The sequence below is a fragment of the Ammospiza caudacuta genome, chromosome 3 (genome assembly GCF_027887145.1).
Source record: "Ammospiza caudacuta isolate bAmmCau1 chromosome 3, bAmmCau1.pri, whole genome shotgun sequence".
NCBI classification, from domain to species: Eukaryota; Metazoa; Chordata; class Aves; order Passeriformes; family Passerellidae; genus Ammospiza; species Ammospiza caudacuta.
This window is the reverse complement of record NC_080595.1, coordinates 7,934,900-7,956,012: the sequence shown is the minus strand read 5'-3', so window position 1 is coordinate 7,956,012 and position 21,113 is coordinate 7,934,900. Positions and strand designations below refer to the sequence as shown.

Sequence of the window (21,113 nt, the reverse complement as noted above, 5' to 3'; positions counted from 1 at the left end):
TATGGAGCAGCTTTCAGAATGTGACAAACTGTGTGTTTTAAACACCTGAATCACATCCAGTGAGAGGAACAGCAGGAGCCTGATGGGCTGCCTGGGCTTTAAACCACTTTTCTTTTGAACTGGCTACACAAATTCAGAACAAGGGAAGAGGAAGAGCACTGGCAGAAGAATCAGACAGCTTTCCACATATTATTCCTAACTTAAACCATCAACTCTGTCGTGTATATTATGCACATATTTCATGAAGAAAATGGTGTTTATTTCCCAGACACACCTCAGGAAGTGGGTGATGAGCTCCTGTCCATACAGCAAATGCAGCAGACTGCCTGGGTTTTATATATACATATATAGATACAGATATATCTACATCTATATATAGAGATATATCTATATATAGATAGAGATGTATCTATATCTAGATATAGCCATATAGATCTATATATCTATGTATGTATATCTGTCTCTATATCTATATATATATAGATACATACATATATAGATATATATACATCTTTTGAGCATAAGCTGATAACTTTTAACCACGATGGCTCCCAATGAACTAGACAACAATTTCTCTCTCAAGCAGGTAGAAAAGGTTGCTGTTGCCAGATAAGTTAGGTTTTTTTCCATTTTAGAAGCCTGGCTAGACATCCTTGGCAGGTCCCTCCTCTCAGAGTTTTCCATCTTCACCAGAGTAACTTTTCCGTCACTACAGAAGAACCAAAGCAACGCAGAAGGACCAAAGCAACTTCCCAGGCAAGGACCCGCTGCTCTCCGCTCCACCGGGAGCCACTTCCCAACCTCCCGGGGAGGAGAAGAGCTCCAGCAGCCGCTCCTGCTGGGCAGAGCGGCTCGGCCGAGCTCTGGGAGCCCCCGAACTCCCGGCAGAGCCCCCGAACTCCCGGCAGAGCCCCGCCCCCGGTGCGGCTGTCAGCGCCGGGACACGGAGCCGGGACACGGTGTTCACCCCTTGTCAGCGACACGGGCTCCGCGGCGGCCCCACACTCACCTGCGGTTCATTGGCCGCACTCGCACGGCCACCTTGACGGAGGCCATGGCTCATCCCGGCCGGCCCGGGCCGTCCCTCGGCACCGCCCGCCCGCCGCTGCCGAGCGAGGCCGCCCCCAGCCTAGGCCCGGTCGCTATGGCGACCGCCAGCCTGCCCCGGACGGCGGCCGCGCAGGGACAAAACGCTCCTCGCCGTTGGTGCGCCCGGCCGCGCTGGGGCGGGGAAGGAGGAGGAGGAAGAGGAGGAGGAGCTTTGAGAGGAGGGGCAGAAATAGGAACTGAGGGTGGGTGTATGGGAATTTCTCCATAGGGCCACCCACTGCGCTATATTTATTTATTGAAGGAGTGTATGCTTCTATACATGCAGATATATATATATACATATATATGCACATATATACACACACGTTCATACATATACATACATATAGTCATATATATGCACATATATCATATATACACATATGTATACATGCATACATATATAGCCATATATATATCTACGTATATTATATATATACATATATAGATACATATATATAGACACATACATACATATATATGTGTCTATATATATAGTCATATATATATGCACATATATATATCTCACAGATTCAATTAGTTTGACAAAGACCTCTGAGATCATCGAGCCCAACCTTTGTCTAAACACTATTGTGTCAGCTAGACCCAGGCAGGTCCAATCTTTCCTTAAACACTTGCAGGGACAGTGATTCCCCTGTCTAATCACCCCTTCTGTGAAGAAACTTCCTGAAGCCCAACATGAGCCTCCCCTGGCGTGGCTCAAGACCCTAAAGGGGTCAGCCCTCAGCTGGCTACAATCTCTTGGGTTATATATGGAAACCACTTGGTTATATATGCACATATGCATATACATACACACATATATACATATATGTACATATATGCATATATATACAGCCCTCTGTATGTATATTTATATATATGTATATTTTTAATATATATGTATATTTATATATTTTTAAATTAATTTATATTTTTATATATATAACTCCCCATTATACACAGAGAGAATTTTTATATACAGTGTTATATATATAAATAAAATATATTTATATTTATATTTATATAAGTTGTATATTTTATATATTTATATCTATAAATATATAAATATGTAAAATATTTATATATTTATATAAATATTTTATTTATATATGAATATTTTTATTTATATATAAATTATTTATTTATATAGAAATAAAATATATAATTTTATGTTATATATATAACATAGAGAGCATACATATTATAATATATATTATATATTATATATTATATAATATATAATTTTTATATAATGTTATGTATATATGTACATAATGTTATATATATTTAATATAGAGAATATATATTATATAAATATATATATATATTATATGTACCTCTATCTATAGATGGGGAAGACAGCTGTATATTTCTATTTATCTCTGTATATATATATCTGTCATTTACATCTATATGTATCTATATGTTTCTGCATATATCATGGAATTACTAGGATTGGAAGGGACCTCTGAAGAACACCCAGTTCAAGGCTCACAGATTAACAACCTGACCTGGGAAAAGGAGGAGAGCAGGAAAGGGGAAGTGAGAGACAGAAAAACCCCATTCTTACAGTCCAGAGGTGTGCAGGAATGAACCAGGGTCAGAGAAACACAGCCAGGATGGAAGAAATTTAGAGGATGATTGACGGGTGGAGGTGGTCAGAGAGGAGGGGGTGGAAGGCTATCAAACACTGAATGACAGCTGAAAACCAGGACAAAGAGATGCCATGGGGCTGGAGAAAGGAGAGGATGAAGAAAGAAGGCATAACAGTGATGTCCCCAGTCCCCAGAAGTGCACACATCAACTGAGAGATGAGATCACATTTTAATAGAAAAGTCAAGTTCAAGGAGTGATTTCATAGCAAACCAGAAACTATTATATGTCCAATTTTCTCAAGAAACAGGAGGAATGAGAACAAGAAGCTGCAAGGAGTTAAAGTCTAACTGGTGCAGCAGCTTAGAAGAAGGAGGAAGAAATATAGGTCCGTACAGGAAAGACAGAGAAAGGAACAAAAAGTGAGAGAGGGAGAGAGTAGAGCACATTGCTGGAGATCCAGGAGCTTTCAACAGCCAGACAGGACCTCTGACCTGCAAGTCAGAGATTAAAAACTCTTATGAAGTTTTGGAGATGGAAAACAAAGTAATGAATTTGTAATGTGGATTTTTCCTGAGGTTTTCAGTGATATGAAAGGACAAACATAGGGTAAAGATGCAAGGTGGGAGACAGCTTGTGTTGCTGGGATAAACTCCAAGGGAAAGAGAGGCAAGTCAGGAGTTTTGGCAGCAGTGTGAGGGTATTGTGTACCAGAGATGACAGGAGGAAGGGATCAGCTCTGCCATGTCAGAGAGGTGTTACAGTGGGAGAGAAAGAACAGGGGTGTTGGGAAATCACAGTAGTAGCAATATTTGCTTCAAAATCAGCCAAGGACTGAGTCACCCTAGAGAGCTGACACACTGCAGCAGCCAAACATCCAGGCAGGGGAACCCCCACCAATGCACTGGGCAAACTGATTAAAACCTATTGAAAACTTCATAGAGGACTCTGGGAGATGTGCAGTAAGCTGACATGGAATAGCAAAAACACATTAGAAAAATATAAAAATAAGTTTAAAAATGTATAAGAAAAAGATAGATGCATGTATAAAGCATGCATGTACATCAAGAAAAAGATGTACAACTGTAAAAAAGATGTACACACATGCTTAATAGATAAAAGAATAAAAGCAATGGTAAAAGCTACACATGGCTTCTAGGAAAGCCAACCAAAATGTAGCTTAAGCTCTAGAGCATCTAGTAACTCCTCTCAAACAGTTGTGCTTTCCCTATATCTGCCTAGCAAAGCTAATGAAGAAATACACCTTGTTCAGTAAATACATGTCCAGGTGCTGTGTTCTGAGACATCCAGCCATCAAGGGCACATGAGCTTCTCCCCACTCAGAGAAAACACTTTTCCACTTGCACAGTGAGTGTCCATTGGAGCTGGACCAGCTAAGGCACACACAACACACCTGGCATGGAGCACTAAAATATCCCCAGGCTTTCCATCTTCCTAAAATTTTCCGTGGTTTGCTACTTCAGAAAGTTCTTTCCTTCACCAGGCCAGGACATGAAGGCTGTGTGTAGTTCATGGAGAGTAAAACCCAACCTGGTTTGGTGCAGCAGTGTGGATGAAGCCTTGTCCATGGGATGTAGCCAGCAATGAGTGCTCCTCTTTCTCCTGCCCCTGGGCTCAACAATGACATTGCTTGAAGCTCTCACTGGTTCAATCTTCTCCACAAAATTATTACACACCATCTGCCATTTCAGTCAGACCAAGTGAGTTTTACAAGAGGAGGACTCAAAGGAAGGCTGCTTTCCCAGGGTTAAGCTGTTTCCTGTGGTTAAGCTGCTCAGTGGATGTTCTAAGGATTGAGGCTGTAGGAAAGTCACTCTATTCTCAGCCTGGCTTCTACAAAACTTGTCAGAAAGGATTATTTTTGAGCCTTCTAGACATAGATCAGTCTCAGTTCAGGAGAAAATGCTCTGGAATGAGTGTTTTCTCTAAAGACAAGGGCTTCAGCAATCTCTTCCCACGGATCAGAAATGAGTGGTAGTGGATGAAAGTGAAAAAACCACAATCATTTATTGACAAATTGCCCACACAGCATGGGGGGGGAAAAAAGAATAAATGCTGAATAATGAATTGTCAGAACTTTACTCCACATCACAGCAAAAGGAAACCTAAACTGTCAGGGAAGAGAAAAATAAAGGCTGGCCACATGGCAGGGAAGAACAAAATGGCAGCGCCTTCTGTCACAGGGAAGGAAAAAAAGTTCATGCAGCGGCTCAGGAAAAACACAGATGGGAACCTGGTGAATCTCTGATGTTGGTCTCCTCTTCACAGCAGGTGAAGCTGCTGGATTTAGGGTCCTTTCTTGGGCTGGGTCAGCTTTTCTGGGGCCAGGCTGGGCCGAGCAGCTTCTTGGGTCTCCATTGGTCCATGGCCAACACTTCTTCCATCGATTCTGATCTCAAACCAAAACCAAACCAAACAGTTTAAGGAAAAAAAAAAAACAGGGAAAAGGAAAAAAAATCTTCTTGCCTGAGCTAACAAAAAACCCAAGCTAGCTAAGCAACAAAGTACTGCTGGTCCCAACTGCACCCAGCACTCTCAGGTGTGAGGCTTTCGTAAAAACCCCACCAGAGCCCCAAGGCTCAATGTCCATCCCCAGAGCCACCTCAAAGCTACCAAAACCATTTCTGGGCATGGAGCAGATGATTAGTGAATAGAGAACCATCATAAAATCAGTAGACAGCCCCCCCAAAAAAATAACATAAAGGTATGTAAATATACATACCCCACACAAAGGGCCTCAACCTCCTTTCCTTAAAAACCTGGTGAAAAATACAGCTGTCAGTTTCTAAATACTAAATGTTTTACACTCTGAAACACCTGGCAGAATTACAAACCCAAATCCTAACCAAACTCAAGACACATGCATTCCCAAATACTCCTCTGCTCCTTTGGTATGTCTTTAATAAACCTGTGATTCAGATAAAATTAATAAAGCATTTCAACTTGTTTTCCTTGCATTGTCACAAAAAAGTCTCTGCTACCCCTCACTAGGAGCTGAGAGAGCAAGTTCCACCTGCAGCAGAAATTATCTCCAGACTCAAAGGTGGGATCTGTAGAGCTGCTGTGGATCTCCAGCCTGATGACAAGAAGACAAGTGCTGCACTGGGCTGACTTCTGACCACCACCTCCTGCCTTTCCTTCTCACTCTTATCTGGGCCCTTGCAATGCACCTGCACGTTCAGAAAGACCTTCAGGCACTCATCATCCTTTCCTGGGACTGCAAAACAGGTCCCAGGCACACAAGATGGATGAAAGGCTGGACCTCACTAATAATGGGTGATGCTGAGTCTTCCATTCAGGCCCTTCTGATGCACACTCCCCTTGACAATGACCACCAGCCTTTCCTTGCATCCATATGCAAATACCTGGAAGGACAGGAATTAATGACTTGCCATATGGTTACCTCCTACCTGCTATAATACTCCTGTCCTATCACAGTTTGAAATATGTTTCTAAGGAGGAGACATGGTGCAGGACCTTTGTCTGAGCTTGCTGAGATACCTTTCCAGGTGGCAGAGCAGGGAGGGGACAGAAGGATGGGCATCTCCCCACCAGTGGGACTCACCATTGGGCTGGAGCTTGTCATCAGCCCCACACCAGTTTGTAGATAAGCAAATTAGCATTTGGTAATTTGATGCAGAAAGATCAATGCTCACTGCTAGAATGATTAAGAGAGTCCTCCATGGAAGGTATTACCTTGTCATGGATCAGTTCATCAGGAAAGTTATTCATCTCTCCAGTCCTGGGAGTCCTTTGGAGAAAACACTTGCTCAGCGTCGTCCTCCAACTCTGCTGCTGCAGGGCTTTTTACACCTGAGGTGCCATGAAGACTCAGATGTCATTTCTGCTGTCTCTGCTGAAACAGATTGTAAACCCTTTTATCTCAGCCAGAAGAATCCTCCTTCTTCTTGTGTGGTGTTTGTGAGGTCCCCAGGACAAGGTGAGAGATGAGAATTTGACTCCATGTTCTCAGAAAGCTGAATATTATATTATATTATATTATATTATATTATATTATATTATATTATATTATATTATTATATTATTAAACTATAGAGAAAGGATACATCAGAAGGCTTTACAAGAATGAATACTAAAAACCCGTGGCTGACTAAGCCTGACACAGCCTGACGGTGATTGGTCATTAATTAAAAACAATTCACATGGAACCAGTCAAACATTCACCTGTTGGTAAACAATGTCCAATTCCAAAGCAGCAAACACAGAAACAGCAATCAGATAATTATTGTTTTCACTCCTCTCTGAGGCTTCTCAGCTTTCCAGGAGAAAATCCTGGGCAAAGAGGATTTTTCAGAAAATGTCACGGTGCCATTCTTGGACTGTTCTGATTTTCCAATCTGTCAAAATTATGAGGAACAAACAGTATTGCTGATTTCCAGCAGCACACATACACAGTCCCTCTAGTCCATGCACACAGTCTGCTTTCCTGAGTTCATTCTCAAGCCAGATTTCAGCCTGTATCTGTACCCACTTTGCACAAATCCCTTTTGTAGGTTTTTGAACTCACACTTGTATTCCAGTAGAGGAGCTTGCCACAGATAACTTCTCAAGGAGATGAGTGGCCCTCTGCCAGTCCTAGTGAGGGCAGGGCTTCACTACAGCTTCCCAACTGAAGGCCCAAATGGAGCCATCTGATGGATGAAAAATAAAGGTTATCCTGGTATTACAAACTTAACAAAGTACTGTGCAAATTCACATTAAACAGGTAGAAATATCTCATTTCCAGCAGCTGTCAGCACTCAATTTCAAGTAAATAAGCATCAAGCCATCAGCTTGACATTCTCATTGGTAGCTGCATATTTTTAATGAACTGCCACTAGCGCTGGGATTTGGTATTTCCCACTTTGATGTTTCTTGCCCTTGTCTTTTTCTTTTTAATGAAATGTCATGGACATCATGCCAATCCACCTGCCAGGATGGTGCCAGAGGATGTGGGTAGGAGTGAGGACTTTGGGGCAGCCCAGGAAGGTCACTTGGAGCTGGCACTGCCAGCACCATCCTTGGGAGTATATAATAACTCAAATAACCTTTGAGTTGGATCAGGGTAATCAACCCAGCAAAGACTCAAGTCACTGAGTGTGCAATCATAATTTCTAAGCTGTGTTAGGCTTGATCCAGAACTGAACCAAAACAGCTTCAGCCAAAGCTTAGTTAGAACTGAACTGCACAGTCACCAGCCTGCCTCTGCTGCTTTGATCTCCTGATAATTGCTTTGTTCATTCTCCTACAAACTAATTTTCTTTTTGCTGTGCTTTCCTCTTCTGTTCAGTTTCAAAGCATTTTAAACATACTTCATGGGGAAATAAGCAAATAAAGGTATATATAACAGGGAACGAAATGTACTGCTCACATTTGGATATATATTCTGGAGGAGACAACTTACTCCTCTGACACACAACTGTCACCTTGAACTCCAGCTGTGGAAACACAGCCACTACATGTTTATTTCAAAATATTCACAGGAGATGGCCTTGCACAACAGAAGTTTGCCTTACACAGAAACTTTTCTCATTACAAAGAGCACTCTCTGAGTTTTGCAGAGTATGCTCTAACATTTTAAATGTGTTTCTGGCTTCTTAGAAGTGAGGTTGTTTTTTGTCCCCTCTCCTGCTTCACTTTAACATAAGGAGCCTGATAAGGGAAAGCATGAGCATTTCCACAGAGAAGTGGAAATGAAGAATAAGTGGCTGTATCTGGCATTTAATTTCTGCACAGTTGGAAAGAGAAATGAGATTGTCTATTGTTCAACTCATTCATTTTCCCATCCAAGAACATCCAATCACCCAAGAACACAGCAGTATGTTGTTTCAATATTAAATATAATGAGGAGATGTTCTGATAATTTTTTTCTTATCAAGTTCTTATTATTTACAATTCATGGACAGTGTCACTCTCTGAGCTCTCTCTTTTGCTCTTTTCTGGTGCATCATTCAATTAACACCAAGGCAATCTGTTGTGCCCAAAAGAAAACATGACAAGGCCTGATAAGCAAGCTGCAGAAAGATCAAATAATGTTTAATGAATTACTGCAGTGCCATGTTCAGAGATGTTCTCCTGGCAGCACCCTGGATTTACACAATACATTAACATGTCACTACCAGGGATCAAGAACAGCTGTATTTTTTGAAGCTGTGTCAGGGACAAGCTCTTGGATTTCCAGTGCAGTTTTATCCATGAGGCCAAGGAAATGCCTTGTGCACAAACAGCACTGCCATTGACTCCTGGCTTTTTAAAACACAGGCAATGCATTCCCCCTTACTCCTCACTCAAGCACCCTTTGTATCACTTTTACTGTTGTTAAAGACAGAGAAAGTTGGAGGCTGCAAAGTCTCTTCCAGAAAAATCACTCACAGATTTTCCAGCCAGACATGAGACTGAGTACCTACATTGCCATCTTGAAGGCCCCAACAAGTCACAGTGCTGGAGGACCAGAGAATTTAGCACTGAGAGCCATTTCTTCATTCTCCATCTGGAAAAGCAAAACAGATAATGCTCATGGTGACGTCCCCAACAAGAGATAAAGGCTGTGAAGGGCACCTGTCAGGCATGGTAAACCCAGGAACTCAGCTATGTTTGCTGTCAGGGTATCTAGATTTCAGGCAGGGAAATGTTCTTCAGTCCTCATAGACCTTGGAAGACATCAGGCTGCATGAGTGGCATAAACAGAAGCTTTCCTGGAGGCCAAAGAAGGTTTGGTTGATGGCACATGAGAAAAGAATAATAATTAACCTTTCTTCTGTATTTCCAATGTTGTGTCTTTCCCTTCTCATGGCAGAAATTTCTTTTTCCTTTGCCAGAGAGGTTCAGGGTAGGAATTTGTGAGTTATATTCACTGTGGGTTTAGTGGACCCAATAATGAATGTTTGAGGCTGGACACTGGAAATTCATGGGCACAAAATTATCTCTGCATGTATTTTACACCCAATTTGTTCCCTGGTATTTTTTTCCTCTTTTCATTTTTTATTCCTTTTTTTCCAATGGAAATGAAGGCAAGTGACATAAGCAAGCTTAGAATAAAATAAGAAGAAACTTAGGAAAATACAAATTCATGCAAAGCTGAAAGTATAACACTGGAAAGCACTGAGAAATATTAAACTGACAATTTGATCAATTTGATCAATATCCACAGGGAAAAACAGACAAATAACATTCTTGGAATAAAGTTCCCTGGATAAAGCAAATTTGGAGATAAATGAAGAGGTTATTCTGAGTGAGCATAGAGCACATTTATGTCCTAATACACTACTATATGAAATCTTGTTGTATTTAATGCTAACATTAGGTTCAGCAGAAAAACAGAGTGGAGTATGGGTCAGCTGCCTTGATGAGATAAGGCTTTATCTGTAATCCCTAGGAAGAAGGATGGTGGAAGACTGAGCTGCTCAATATGGTAATAGCCATAAGAAAACTATTTGAGGAGGTACTTGAAAGGCAGTCCACACATCTTCAAAAAATCTACAGATTCCTCTTGGCTGAAATGGGAGATTTAGGCAGTCTGGAAAGCCATTTTCCTGACACTGAAAATGAGCATAACTATCTTTCTATTTAAGGTAGCAAGCCAAGCCTAGCACCCAGCATGCCAGCCCAGGAGCTGGGAATTTCAGGGGGAAAAAGACACATGGAGATAAGAGACAGCAGAGGGTAAGAGATTGCTGTTGGGGATGGGGAGGGCAGGGGGCTCCTGATGGAGAGGGGAGCCCATGGGGAGCATGGGATGAAAGAGGAAAACTGACTGATGGACACAGGCTCTGTTTCTGCATGGGGTGGGCAAGGGAAGATTCAATGATGTTCCTATTGAGGGAACATCATAAAAACCTCACTGCTTCTATCCATCCTTGCTGTTCCTACCTGTTCCCTGGAGCTCTATTGAACTGACTCCACTTTTGTTGTCAAAAGATAAAATAAGCTTCATCACTGGCTTCAAAGGCCAGCTTTGCCTGAATAAGGACTCTCAGGATTTTGCCTCCTTTGAAAGGCAGCTGAGTGGGTAGAGTTTGTGTGCTCTCCAAAATTGCTATCAGTTTGCTTCAGCTCCTTTTCTACAGGTACCAAGGCAATGAAACCCCTTGCCAGACCTGGCCCTTGGAAACTTAGGTCACAGATGTCTCTTCATTCAGTGATGCAAAACATACTGTTCATGAGCTGGAAAGGGATGTTCAGGCAAAATCATTGAAGAGCCCACCCCGAAAAACCCCCCAGATTTGGGGACTGATGTATACATAGGGTTTGGGAGAAATTTAGCAAGAAACTAAACAACATCAGAAAGATTTTTTTTCTTTCAAGTTTACCAATGTTACCTAGTCCTGGTTCCTTTCAGAAGTAACCCTCACTGTCACTGTAATATTTTATGAAAAATCCTTTTGCTAGGATATCTTCTCCTGAGAAGATGAGAAGCCTCAGCTTCTCCATGTTCTGCTTCTCTGGAATTTAGCTTGCAGATTGTTTATCTAAACATGTGAATTGTTTTTAATTAATGGCCTAATCACAGCCAGCTGTGTCAGATTGAGTCTGCCACGAGTTTTTATTATTCATTCTTGTCTAGCCTTCTGATGTCTCTTTTCTCTTTCTTTAGTATAGTTTTAATATATCATTTCCTTTTAATATAATATCACAAAATAATAAATCAACCTTCTGAGAACTTAGAATCAACTTCTCATCTCTCACCTCGTCCTGGGGACCCTCACAACACCACAACACCTCACTAATAAGACAATATTCATTTATTACTTAGTAATCTCTAAACCTGCAACATGAGACAAGGTTTAGTGGTAGACTTGGAAGTGCTGGGTTAACAGTTGGACTCGATCCTAAAGGGCTTCTCCAACCTAAACTATTTAATGAATCTTTGATTTCTTTTTTAATAACATCTGCAAAAGGCATTACACAATGGTCCCTCAAATTTACATTCAAACCAAGCCAAGTGAAGCATTTTAATAAAACTACATCTTGTCAATCTCACTTCATTGCATTTCCTCAATGACATAAAATTAGATTAGGATCACACAAACCAGAAAAAGAAAAACAGGTTTTATATGTCAGTAACTTCATAGAGAAGAAGTATTTAACATGACCAAAAAGAATGCATGTCCCAAACTAATGGACATAGTATTATTTTAGTGCTCCTCCTTAAAAATAAAATCATGGCATGGAGATTAAATCATACCCCACTGGAAAAGAAAGAAGAGTGAAGAAGACCTGAAGCAGCTTTTAATTTCAAGTGTCCAGTTTCCTGCTTAGTGATGTTTCACTGACAGATCAAACACTGCTGGTCAGAGGCAGCACAGTGCAACCCTGCACATCCTCCTGCCTGAAGCAAGAGGGAGAATCAGCTGGTTTCAAACCAGAGATGAAATCATTTTGTTGGAGAGGCACCAGTTGCCTTTCAACTGCTGAATTACTGATCCAGAAATAAAAAAAAAAAAAAATAAAAATTGCAAAATCATGCCTGCTATGTGGGGAATTACATTAAAAAGTCTCTGCTCTTCACTACAGTTCAAAATATTCCAAGGATACAAATGTAGTTTTGCTCAATATTTCAATTGATATAGTTTCCTATATTTGCTATTAAGTGTAACAACTATGACAGTTATTTCAATATCACTTTCTTATTGGCAAAAGTTATGTGTATAAACACATAAAACACTAACACAGTGCTGCACTGATAGCTGACTGCATAAAAAAACCCAATAGCATTTATGTGGGCTGTGAGAAGCACCATTGCTGCTATGACAATAATGGCATATTCACAAAATTTACATGGGATGTTGTTGTACACATACTTTAAGATGATGAGTATCACCAGAGAGAAACTATGGTTCCCCTCCTTGCCATGGAATAAGAATAGTAATATTATTGTTGGCAATAACAATTAATATTGCTAATAAAATATCTGGAGTATCCACTCAGTTGTGGTGTTTGTGAGGTCCCCGGGATGAGGTGAAAGATGAGGAATCCGACTCATCTGTTCTCAGAAGGCTGATTTATTATTTTATGATATATATTATATTAAAGAATGCTATACCAAAACTATACTAAAGAAAGAGAAAGGTTACAGACAGAAGGTTACAAAGTATGATGATAAAAACTCATGACTGCTTCCAGAGTCCTGACACAGCTGGACTGTGACTGGTCATTAAGTAAAAACAATTCACAAGAACCCAATCAAACAAGCACCTGTTGGTAAACAATCTCCAGAACACATTCCAAAGCAGCCAAATACAGGAGAAGGGGATCACATAATTATTATTTACATTTTTCTCTGAGGCTTCTCAGCTTCCCAGGAGAAGAAATCCTGGCAAAGGGATTTTTCAGAAAATATCACGGTGACACTCGGTCAAGCCAGAAAGCCCATGGTGGCAGAGTAGCTCCTTCTGTGCAGAAAATCTACAGCCTGAATAGAGAAGATAGGTAACAGAACACAGGAGGAAAGAAGGGAGAGGAGATGCACAGAGTCACACAAGGAGTCAGTGGGAACAGGGGTTTTATGAACCATGAGCTTACAGCCCAACACCTGGATCACACAGACTTCAGGGAAAGAGCACGGCCAGAACTCAGTGTCTGTGATTTTGGAAAACCAGAGAACAGCTCCCAGCATCCCTCACCTAATCCTTCTGCTGCTTCAAAAGAAGCAAAAAGCCAACAATGGAATGTTCTGCTTGCATTTTATCTCATGTATCTGCCTGATATGGCATGTCACAGAGAAGGAAGCTCTGACTCCAAACAAAACTCAACCTGCTCATGTATGAAATCCAGTCTAGTAAACCAATGATGCCCTGAAATTTAAGTAGGTGCAATTTTAAGGTACGTTTCCCATTCAAAGGCTGAAATGAAACACCTCATAACAGTGTTTAGTCAGAAAACATGCTGCTAATCCCACATGGAAAAGCAGCATTAATCAGTTTCTACATGCTGAAAACAAAGAAGCAGCAGAGAATATCTTGCAGGCTAAACACAGATCACAGTTTTCAGCCAGAATGTTTAGAATTTATCCCTAATCCTCCTGTCAACCAACAGAGTCCCCAAAGACATTGCTTTGAGGTAGTTTGCTTAGTAACTTCACCACAGACATTTTCCAGGTGCCCCACCACCACCAAGCCTCCATAAAGTCAGCATTCATCCACCAGGGAAAGGCATCTTGCACCTTCAGTGCAGGTGGCACTTGCCCTGGAGAGAAGCAGAGATCCATGACATCTCTCTTTTTGTTGTTCTGCTTTGTCCTCCTGCAGAAGAGCTCCTCCAAGGAATGAGCTCTGCCTCTTTAAGCTCCCCATTTTCGTGTCCCATCAGGAAAGGTGTATTGGGGCTGACCAAGGGGAAGTTCACAGCCCTCACACGTAGCCACATTTCTCTTCACAGAGAAAACAAGGCACAATTCTTCCCAAGAATATTTCTGAGTTTCACGTTCTCTGAACCTCAAGAGAAAGGAAAAATAATTCTTGTCTCATTTGCTGTGCCTGTGTTGTGCAAAAGTAAAATACAATATAAAAATTGTTTACCCAAAGTGATGGTGTTTTGTTTCCTTGGCCTATCAGGGCCAAGTGTGTGTGTGTCAGGACTATCAGCTGACAGTCACAAAATTCTGTGTAGTTGTGTGCAAAGTACTTAACAAATTCAATTTAAATGTAATATAATGTAGTATAAAATAATATAGTGATTAATAGATAATATTAATTACTATAATTAATATTATATATTACTTACTATTACTATTAATTACTACTAATTAATATATAATATTAATATATATATTTATAATAATTTAATAATTATGTAATTAATTAACCTTCTGATGGAGTCAGATGCATTATTATTTACCCCTCATCATGAGCAAAAATATCCACTGTACTCACAGTGCTGTGCCTTGCCCTGGTAGCTGGCAGAGCATTGATAACAGAGCAGAGTTTTGGCTGCTGCTGAGCAGCCCCATCCCCCTGGCATTCCTTCCCCCACCAAAGGGGATGGGAGTGGGCAAGATCCTGGGAAGGGACACCACCAGGCCAGCTGGCCCAACTTAGCCAAAGGGATATTCCATACTGTATGGTGTCAGCTCAGGTATAAAAGCTAAGGGAGAGAGGCAGAAGGGGGGGCATTTGTGAATTTTCAGGGTTTGCCTTCCAGAGGAACCATTATGTGTGCCGAAGCCCTGCTTCCCAGGAAGTGACCAACCATCCCTGCTGACTGGGTGTAGAGACTGACTATTTTTTTCTCTTTGGCCCATGCACACACAGATCTCTGCTTATCTCTTTCTTTTACTGTAATAAAACTGCCTTATCTCACCCTGCTGCTTGTTCTCCATCTTATTCTGAAAGAGATACAGTATTGTACTTACTGGGAATGTCCTCACAAAGGCAGGAATGATGCATCTGACTCCATGTTCTCAGAAGGCTAATTTATCACTTTATGATACTATATTATATTAAAGAATACTATGCTAAAGTATGCTAAAGAATACAGAAAGGACACTTACAGAAGGCTAAAAAGATAATAATGAAAACTCCTGACTCTCTCCAGAGTCCTGACACAGCTTGGTCCCAATTGGCCAATGAGCCAAAACAATTAACATAAAACCAATGAAACAATCACCTGTGGGTAAACAATCTCCAAACACATTCTAAAGGAGCAAAACACAGGAGAAACAAATGAGATAAGAATTGTTTTCCTTTTCTCTGAGGCTTCTCAGCTTCCCAGGAGAAAAATCCTGGGCGAAGGGATTTTTCAGAGAATGTGGATGCCACAATAGAGCAGCTGAGTGGGCACCTGGCACCCAGCCAGGGTCAACCTGCTGCAGAAGGTCAAGCAAGCAGCACATTTACCAGGGCTCTTCCTTCAGAAGCTGGGTAATTCCTCCCACAAGATTGATTTTGTTTCTCTCAAAAGACATTTACCAGAAGTTAGTGCACTTTTTTCCCTTTGGAGATGATTGCTATCAGCAGTGGAGGAGCTCCTCAAGATTGCTAAAAGGAAATGCCATCTCACACTATCTAATTTCCAAAACAGCCTCTTGTGCATGCAAGCCCAGAGCAGTGCTCAGGAGTTCTGCAGCACTTTCTGTCATGCACATTATTACAAATTTAAATATTTCCCAAGAAGTGCTGTTTGAATAACTAAGAACAAGATCCATGTTTGCTGCTTTCAGGAGGAGGATTGCAATTAAAGACACATAAATGACAGCCCAAATATCAGAAAAGCAGAGCCTTTTCCAGGGTGACAGGAGCTGGCAATGGCAAGGAGACATGCAGCTGATGTCAGTGTGCATGTTCTTATCCCCACTGCTGTTTCAGCTGAGCTGCACTTCCCACTAAGCATTTAAAAATTGCATATCGGGTCATTCTAGAAGAACCAAGTATACACAAGATTGTTTTTCTTGAAGATTAAGGAACAGAAGGGGTAAAAGCAGGTCTGTATTTACAGGATACTCAGCCCCCTGACTTGCAAGAAGTCTCCTGTGTGAGAGCCCAGCAGAACTCCAGTGTAATGAAATGTTTCATGGGGCTTTTCCATGCTTTGGAAATTTCAGCCAAATTACAAGTGATAAGTCAAAGTGAAAATTACCCATTGCTTAAAAAAAAAAAAAAAAAAAAACAAAAAAAAACAAAAAAAAAAAAAAAAAAACAAAACCAAAAAAAAAAAACCAACAAACTTTGATTTCCCTGAGGTCTTTGCTATAATTCACTGCATTCCTAATATACACATTTGAACAAATTATTCTGAAGGAGTGCTAAAAATCAAGGAAGCAGAATCATAAGACTTTTCAAGGTTCCATTACCCTTACTAGGGATTAATCTCTTGAAAGTCAGCAGGACAGCATAAAGTACCCTGTATGGAACAAACCATTAAAAATTCTATTATTTTATGAATGCATAATCAAACTTATGTCTTTGCCCCTGAGCAAACACTAGAAGATTCTGCACACAATAAAAAAAATAAATAAAAAGTCCTCAAATTCACATAAAATCCTGACCACTGCATCCCCACCCTTGGGAATTATCAAAGGTGTCTTAATTCTGCTCCCAGGCAAGATTATCTAGAAAAGCCTCAACTTAATTTCTTTGCCTCTTGCAGTGAAAATATGAGCATCCCTTGGCTTAATAATTAATGACAACACTTGATGGACCCTGATCCTTGCAGATGCAAGTCACCTTAGCTGTTAGAAAACAAAGAGCACAAATATTTTATGCATGGGCACAATATACCACAAAGCCACATTCTACAGGGTAGAGGAGGGCTTTCAGAGACCTGAGATGATGCTGTGGTTGGCTTGAGCTCTTCTAGTATTCCACATTTCTATAAATCCATTAGCCAAACAACACTCAGAAAAAAATAACAGGCTGTCCAACATTCATGTTTGCAAATGATAGAGATCTCATGTCTGCAAAGCATGGGATTGATGCCACTGCCCTGTGTCCCTGTCATCAAACTGGCATCCCTACACTTTCACTGTTGTTTCCTGGCAACAAGGCATGGAGGTTCTTTTAGGAATGTAACAATCTGTATTCACCCTGCAGACAGACCTTTGTGAAGGGCCCTGCCAGAATGAATGAATGGATTAGTGCTCCTACAACATCAGACTTCAACACAAAATCTTTTCTTTTCCCTGCATGAGGAAAGTATAATTTATGTGATTATTTTATCTAAAAATGACTTCTATATTTTTTTCTGTGTAGGTTTTTTTGGGGCCATACCATGTGGGTGTCTCATCCCTGAAGTGTTCAAGGTCAGGCTGGATGAGCCTTTGGGCACCCTGTTCTAGTGAAAGGTGCCCCTGCCCATGGTAGGGAGGTTGGAACAAGATGACATTTAGGGCCCCTTCCAACACAAACCATTCTATAATTCAATGAGATTTCAATGATGAATTTCAGTTTTCATGTTTGGAAAGAGGCTGAGGACAACCCTTTCCTCTGGGAGACGCTTGGACCAGGTGGCCACCCAGTGTGCCCACCACAACTATTTGATTCTAGTGATTTGTCCCAGCACTTCAAATCCATTTTCCAAGCTTGATTAGCAGCAGCATGATTTATTTTATGTAGAATGTGATACACAAGCACCATCTAGAGGATATAAAGGAGATGGGGATGGCTGTAGTTGACCACAGCAACAGCTGACTGCTGTATTATAGGAGGGAAAAGTTTTAAGGTTCCCCATGACTCAAATACTGCTGCTGAAGTGGCCTTAACCCCTAGGGTTAATAGTTATAACAATTATTCTGACTTTTGTTGCCTCTGGGATTTGCATATTTTTGCCTGGCTCTTCTTGCTTTCCTTTCCCTCTCCCAATTTCTTGATCATAGCAAGAGGGTGAGGGGAAATAAGAACCAATTAAACCAGAAAAATGCTTCACGTGAATTTCAAAGAAGAGACTGAAAATCCCATGCAGTCAGGACTGTTCTGTATATGGGGAAATCTTTAGAAGAAGATAACTGCCAATTACCCAGCAATTTCAGATACATTTCTGATATACTGAATCACAGAGAAATGAGAGGACTCTCCTGTGCTGCATTACTTGGCTGATGAGAATTAAATCTGCTCCCCTGTACTGTAGATCCTGCAGCATGAAAACAGATCAGTTTCATCCTGAGAGATTTTCTTCTCATATTCTAGATGTGTGAGTTCCTAGCCACCCTGTTACTGTGAAAATGGAGTGACTATCAATGGGAAGACCATTGGGAGCTATAAAAGTTCCTCAATGCTTGTCTCTAAGATTATTGTTTTAGAGGTTGCAATATTTCATCTGAGTGTTTGGGGAGGGAAGGGTTGCTACAAGCTGCAGCCTGGCAGTTCCCCTGTTGGGAAACACAACTAAAATGAGCTCTGATCCTGCTTGGTTGTTTTATAAAAGCCATGGAATTGCTGCTGTCTGAGGAGGAGGAGGATGATAGCAGCAGCAGCTGAAACCACTCACTTGCAAAATGTGAGTTGGTGACTTCTTTGGAGAGCTGCAGGTGTGCAGGGAGATTGAGAAGAAATCAAATTTCTTTTTCCTTCTGAAATTGCCTGGTTTTAGGGAGACAGGAGTGGGTAACTATTGGTGGAACTGCTTTCATTTAAGAGCATCACACTGGTCTCACAGTCAAATGGAAATCACCTTTTTCTTTAAAGAAAATGGGCATATTGTGTCAGTATGTAGAAAATGAAGGAATTGGCCGGTGTAGTGCTCAAAAGAACTTGCTTCCCTCATACTGTGAACTTCCATCCACATCTGCTGCTGGGCTGGAGGTGGCAGCAGTTGACTCACCAGGCTGCAGAGGGCTTTGTGGGCAGGGGCTGCTCAGAGGCTGCTGGGACAGCCAACTTCCCAGATAACAAGAGAAATTCTGTATTACCCCAATATATCCTTGTCCTGTCACCAAACCACATGGGACAGCAAGGTCCCTACACATTTGGGACCAGTCTAACAAGCCTGGCTGGCAAACCTTCCCTGCGTTGCCCAGGTACCTCTCCCCCTGCTTAACTGAATCCTTGCTGGCTCAGTTTCTTTCTGGCTTTGTTCCCTTCTGTTCCTCTGATTTTCTGTTTGGCTCAGTCTCAGCCCTCATTGCACCACAGAGACTGAGAAAGCTCTGGTGGCTCTGGCTGAGCAGAGCAGCCACACAAGCGTCCTGCACTTGGTCCTGATGTCCAGCAGAGGCTCTCAGCTGCCAGCAGATTCCAAAGGGGTCTGTGAGGATCAGCTATGGGGCACACAAGAGAGAGCTAGGAAAATAAAGTAATTATATAACAAATTTTCAACCCAGCTCAAACTTCTGCATCTGCTGGGTAATAGCTGGAGCAGAGGAGTTCACAAACCAAAACTGAGTGAAAACCATTGCTTTGAACTGACTCTGGTTTCCTTTAACCCTGACTCCTGTAAAACCAGAGAAGTCTGACCTGTGGCAGCTGTACAGACTGGAGCCACTGCGTGGAGCCAAACAAACACTCTGAGCAGCTTTACAGCTCCCAGATCCCTCCTGTTAGGATGGAACACAGCCAGATCCAAACTCCCAGGTGGTGAGGTGCTGCTGTCTCCTGGTCCAAGAGATGGCCTTGCCTTTGGGATAACCCAGCAGTGCTTAACAAATCTAAACAGCTGAGCAAAACCCTCCTCCAATGCCACTCTGTGTCCTGCTCGAGCTTCAGCACAGCTATGCTGGAGACCTGGGCTAAAAACACACCCTCAGCTGAGTGCTGAGTAACGCAGCTGGATCTGCTTCCAGCTCTCCATTGTGCTGCTAAAAACACAATTATTCCCTTCATAAAGAGAGCTTTTCTGACCTGTGGGGGAGAGGAGGCACCTTCACAGCACAGCAAAGTTGGGCTGTGCCTCTCCAGGTTTGGATAACCAGGTGGTATCAGGACTGTTTTCTTGCTTGGCCATGATCTACACAGGTGCTTACTGCTCAGACCATTCATGTCTAACTTCCAAAATATTTTGGGAGCCCCCTCTGGTACACTGGGATGGGCAATGCTTAGTTCGTTTTCCTGTTTAATGGCAATGGCTTCCCATGAACTTTGCAAGCAGGACCTGTGCTGAGCCTAGGAAGAGGAGCAATAAATGATGAAAGTGCAAAACTAGCAAGCAAACAGGCAGTGGTACAAAAGGCTTTGGAGCACCATGTACCAGCAATGAAGGAAAACTTCCCACCACACCTCAGCAAATGGTACTGCCAGTAATTTTAGGTTCTTGAAGCATTTTTCAAGCAGTAATGTTCATTTTAGTCAGCTAGGATGACTCCAAACCAATGTTTCAAACATCCAGGACTTAGAAAACAATGTGCAAAAAGAGGTGCCTGCCCTTCCAGGGCAGCTGGACAGCCACTGTGGGAGCAGCACCAAGGGCTCCCAGCCTCTGCGTGCTGCCCAGGGAACACTGCCTGGCTCCAGCACGCCCTGACTCACACTGAAAATATGAAACAAATGGTTTGAATTCTCCCTCGGAGAGATGCTGCTCTACACGGGTGCCAGCAGCAGCATTTCAGCCGTTCTTGGCAGCAGCTCTCTGCCAAAAATGAGACACTCCCTCCCTCCACACCGTGTGTGTGCGTGTGTCTGTGTGTCTGTGACTGTGTGTGTGTCTGTGTGTGTTTTGGGGAGGATGGGGCGAATCTCGCTGTTTGTGGGTTTGTGGGAGTGCAGGTGGCTCCTGTGTGCTGTGGTGATCACCAGCAAATCGAGTTGTGAGTGCTTGGGATGTTCAAAGTTGTGACAAGGTGACAACGGGATGTACCATTGCGGGATTTGAGCCATATTAGGGTTTTCCTTCCTTTGAGTTTTTGTTTGTTTGTTTGTTTTGGGGTTTTTTAGGTTGTTTTTTGTTTTGTTTGGGTTGTTTTGGGGCGGAGGTTGTTTTGGGGTTTTTTGTTTGTCTTGGTTTTTTGGGTTTGGGTTTTTTTGGGGTTTTTGCTTGTTTGGTCG

The 21,113-nt window shown here is 41.9% G+C and overlaps 1 protein-coding gene across 1 annotated transcript in view; it reads right to left on the bottom strand.

Annotated features, from left to right (window-relative positions):
* Positions 1-1,100, bottom strand: part of KIF16B (kinesin family member 16B) — a 141,240-nt gene extending 140,140 nt beyond the window's left edge. The window contains exon 1 of the mRNA XM_058801365.1: positions 1,010-1,100. Coding sequence (XP_058657348.1) covers positions 1,010-1,056 — 47 coding nt within the window. The 5' untranslated portion in view covers positions 1,057-1,100. The remainder of the gene's footprint in view (positions 1-1,009) is intronic.
* Positions 1,101-21,113: the final 20,013 nt, after the last annotated feature.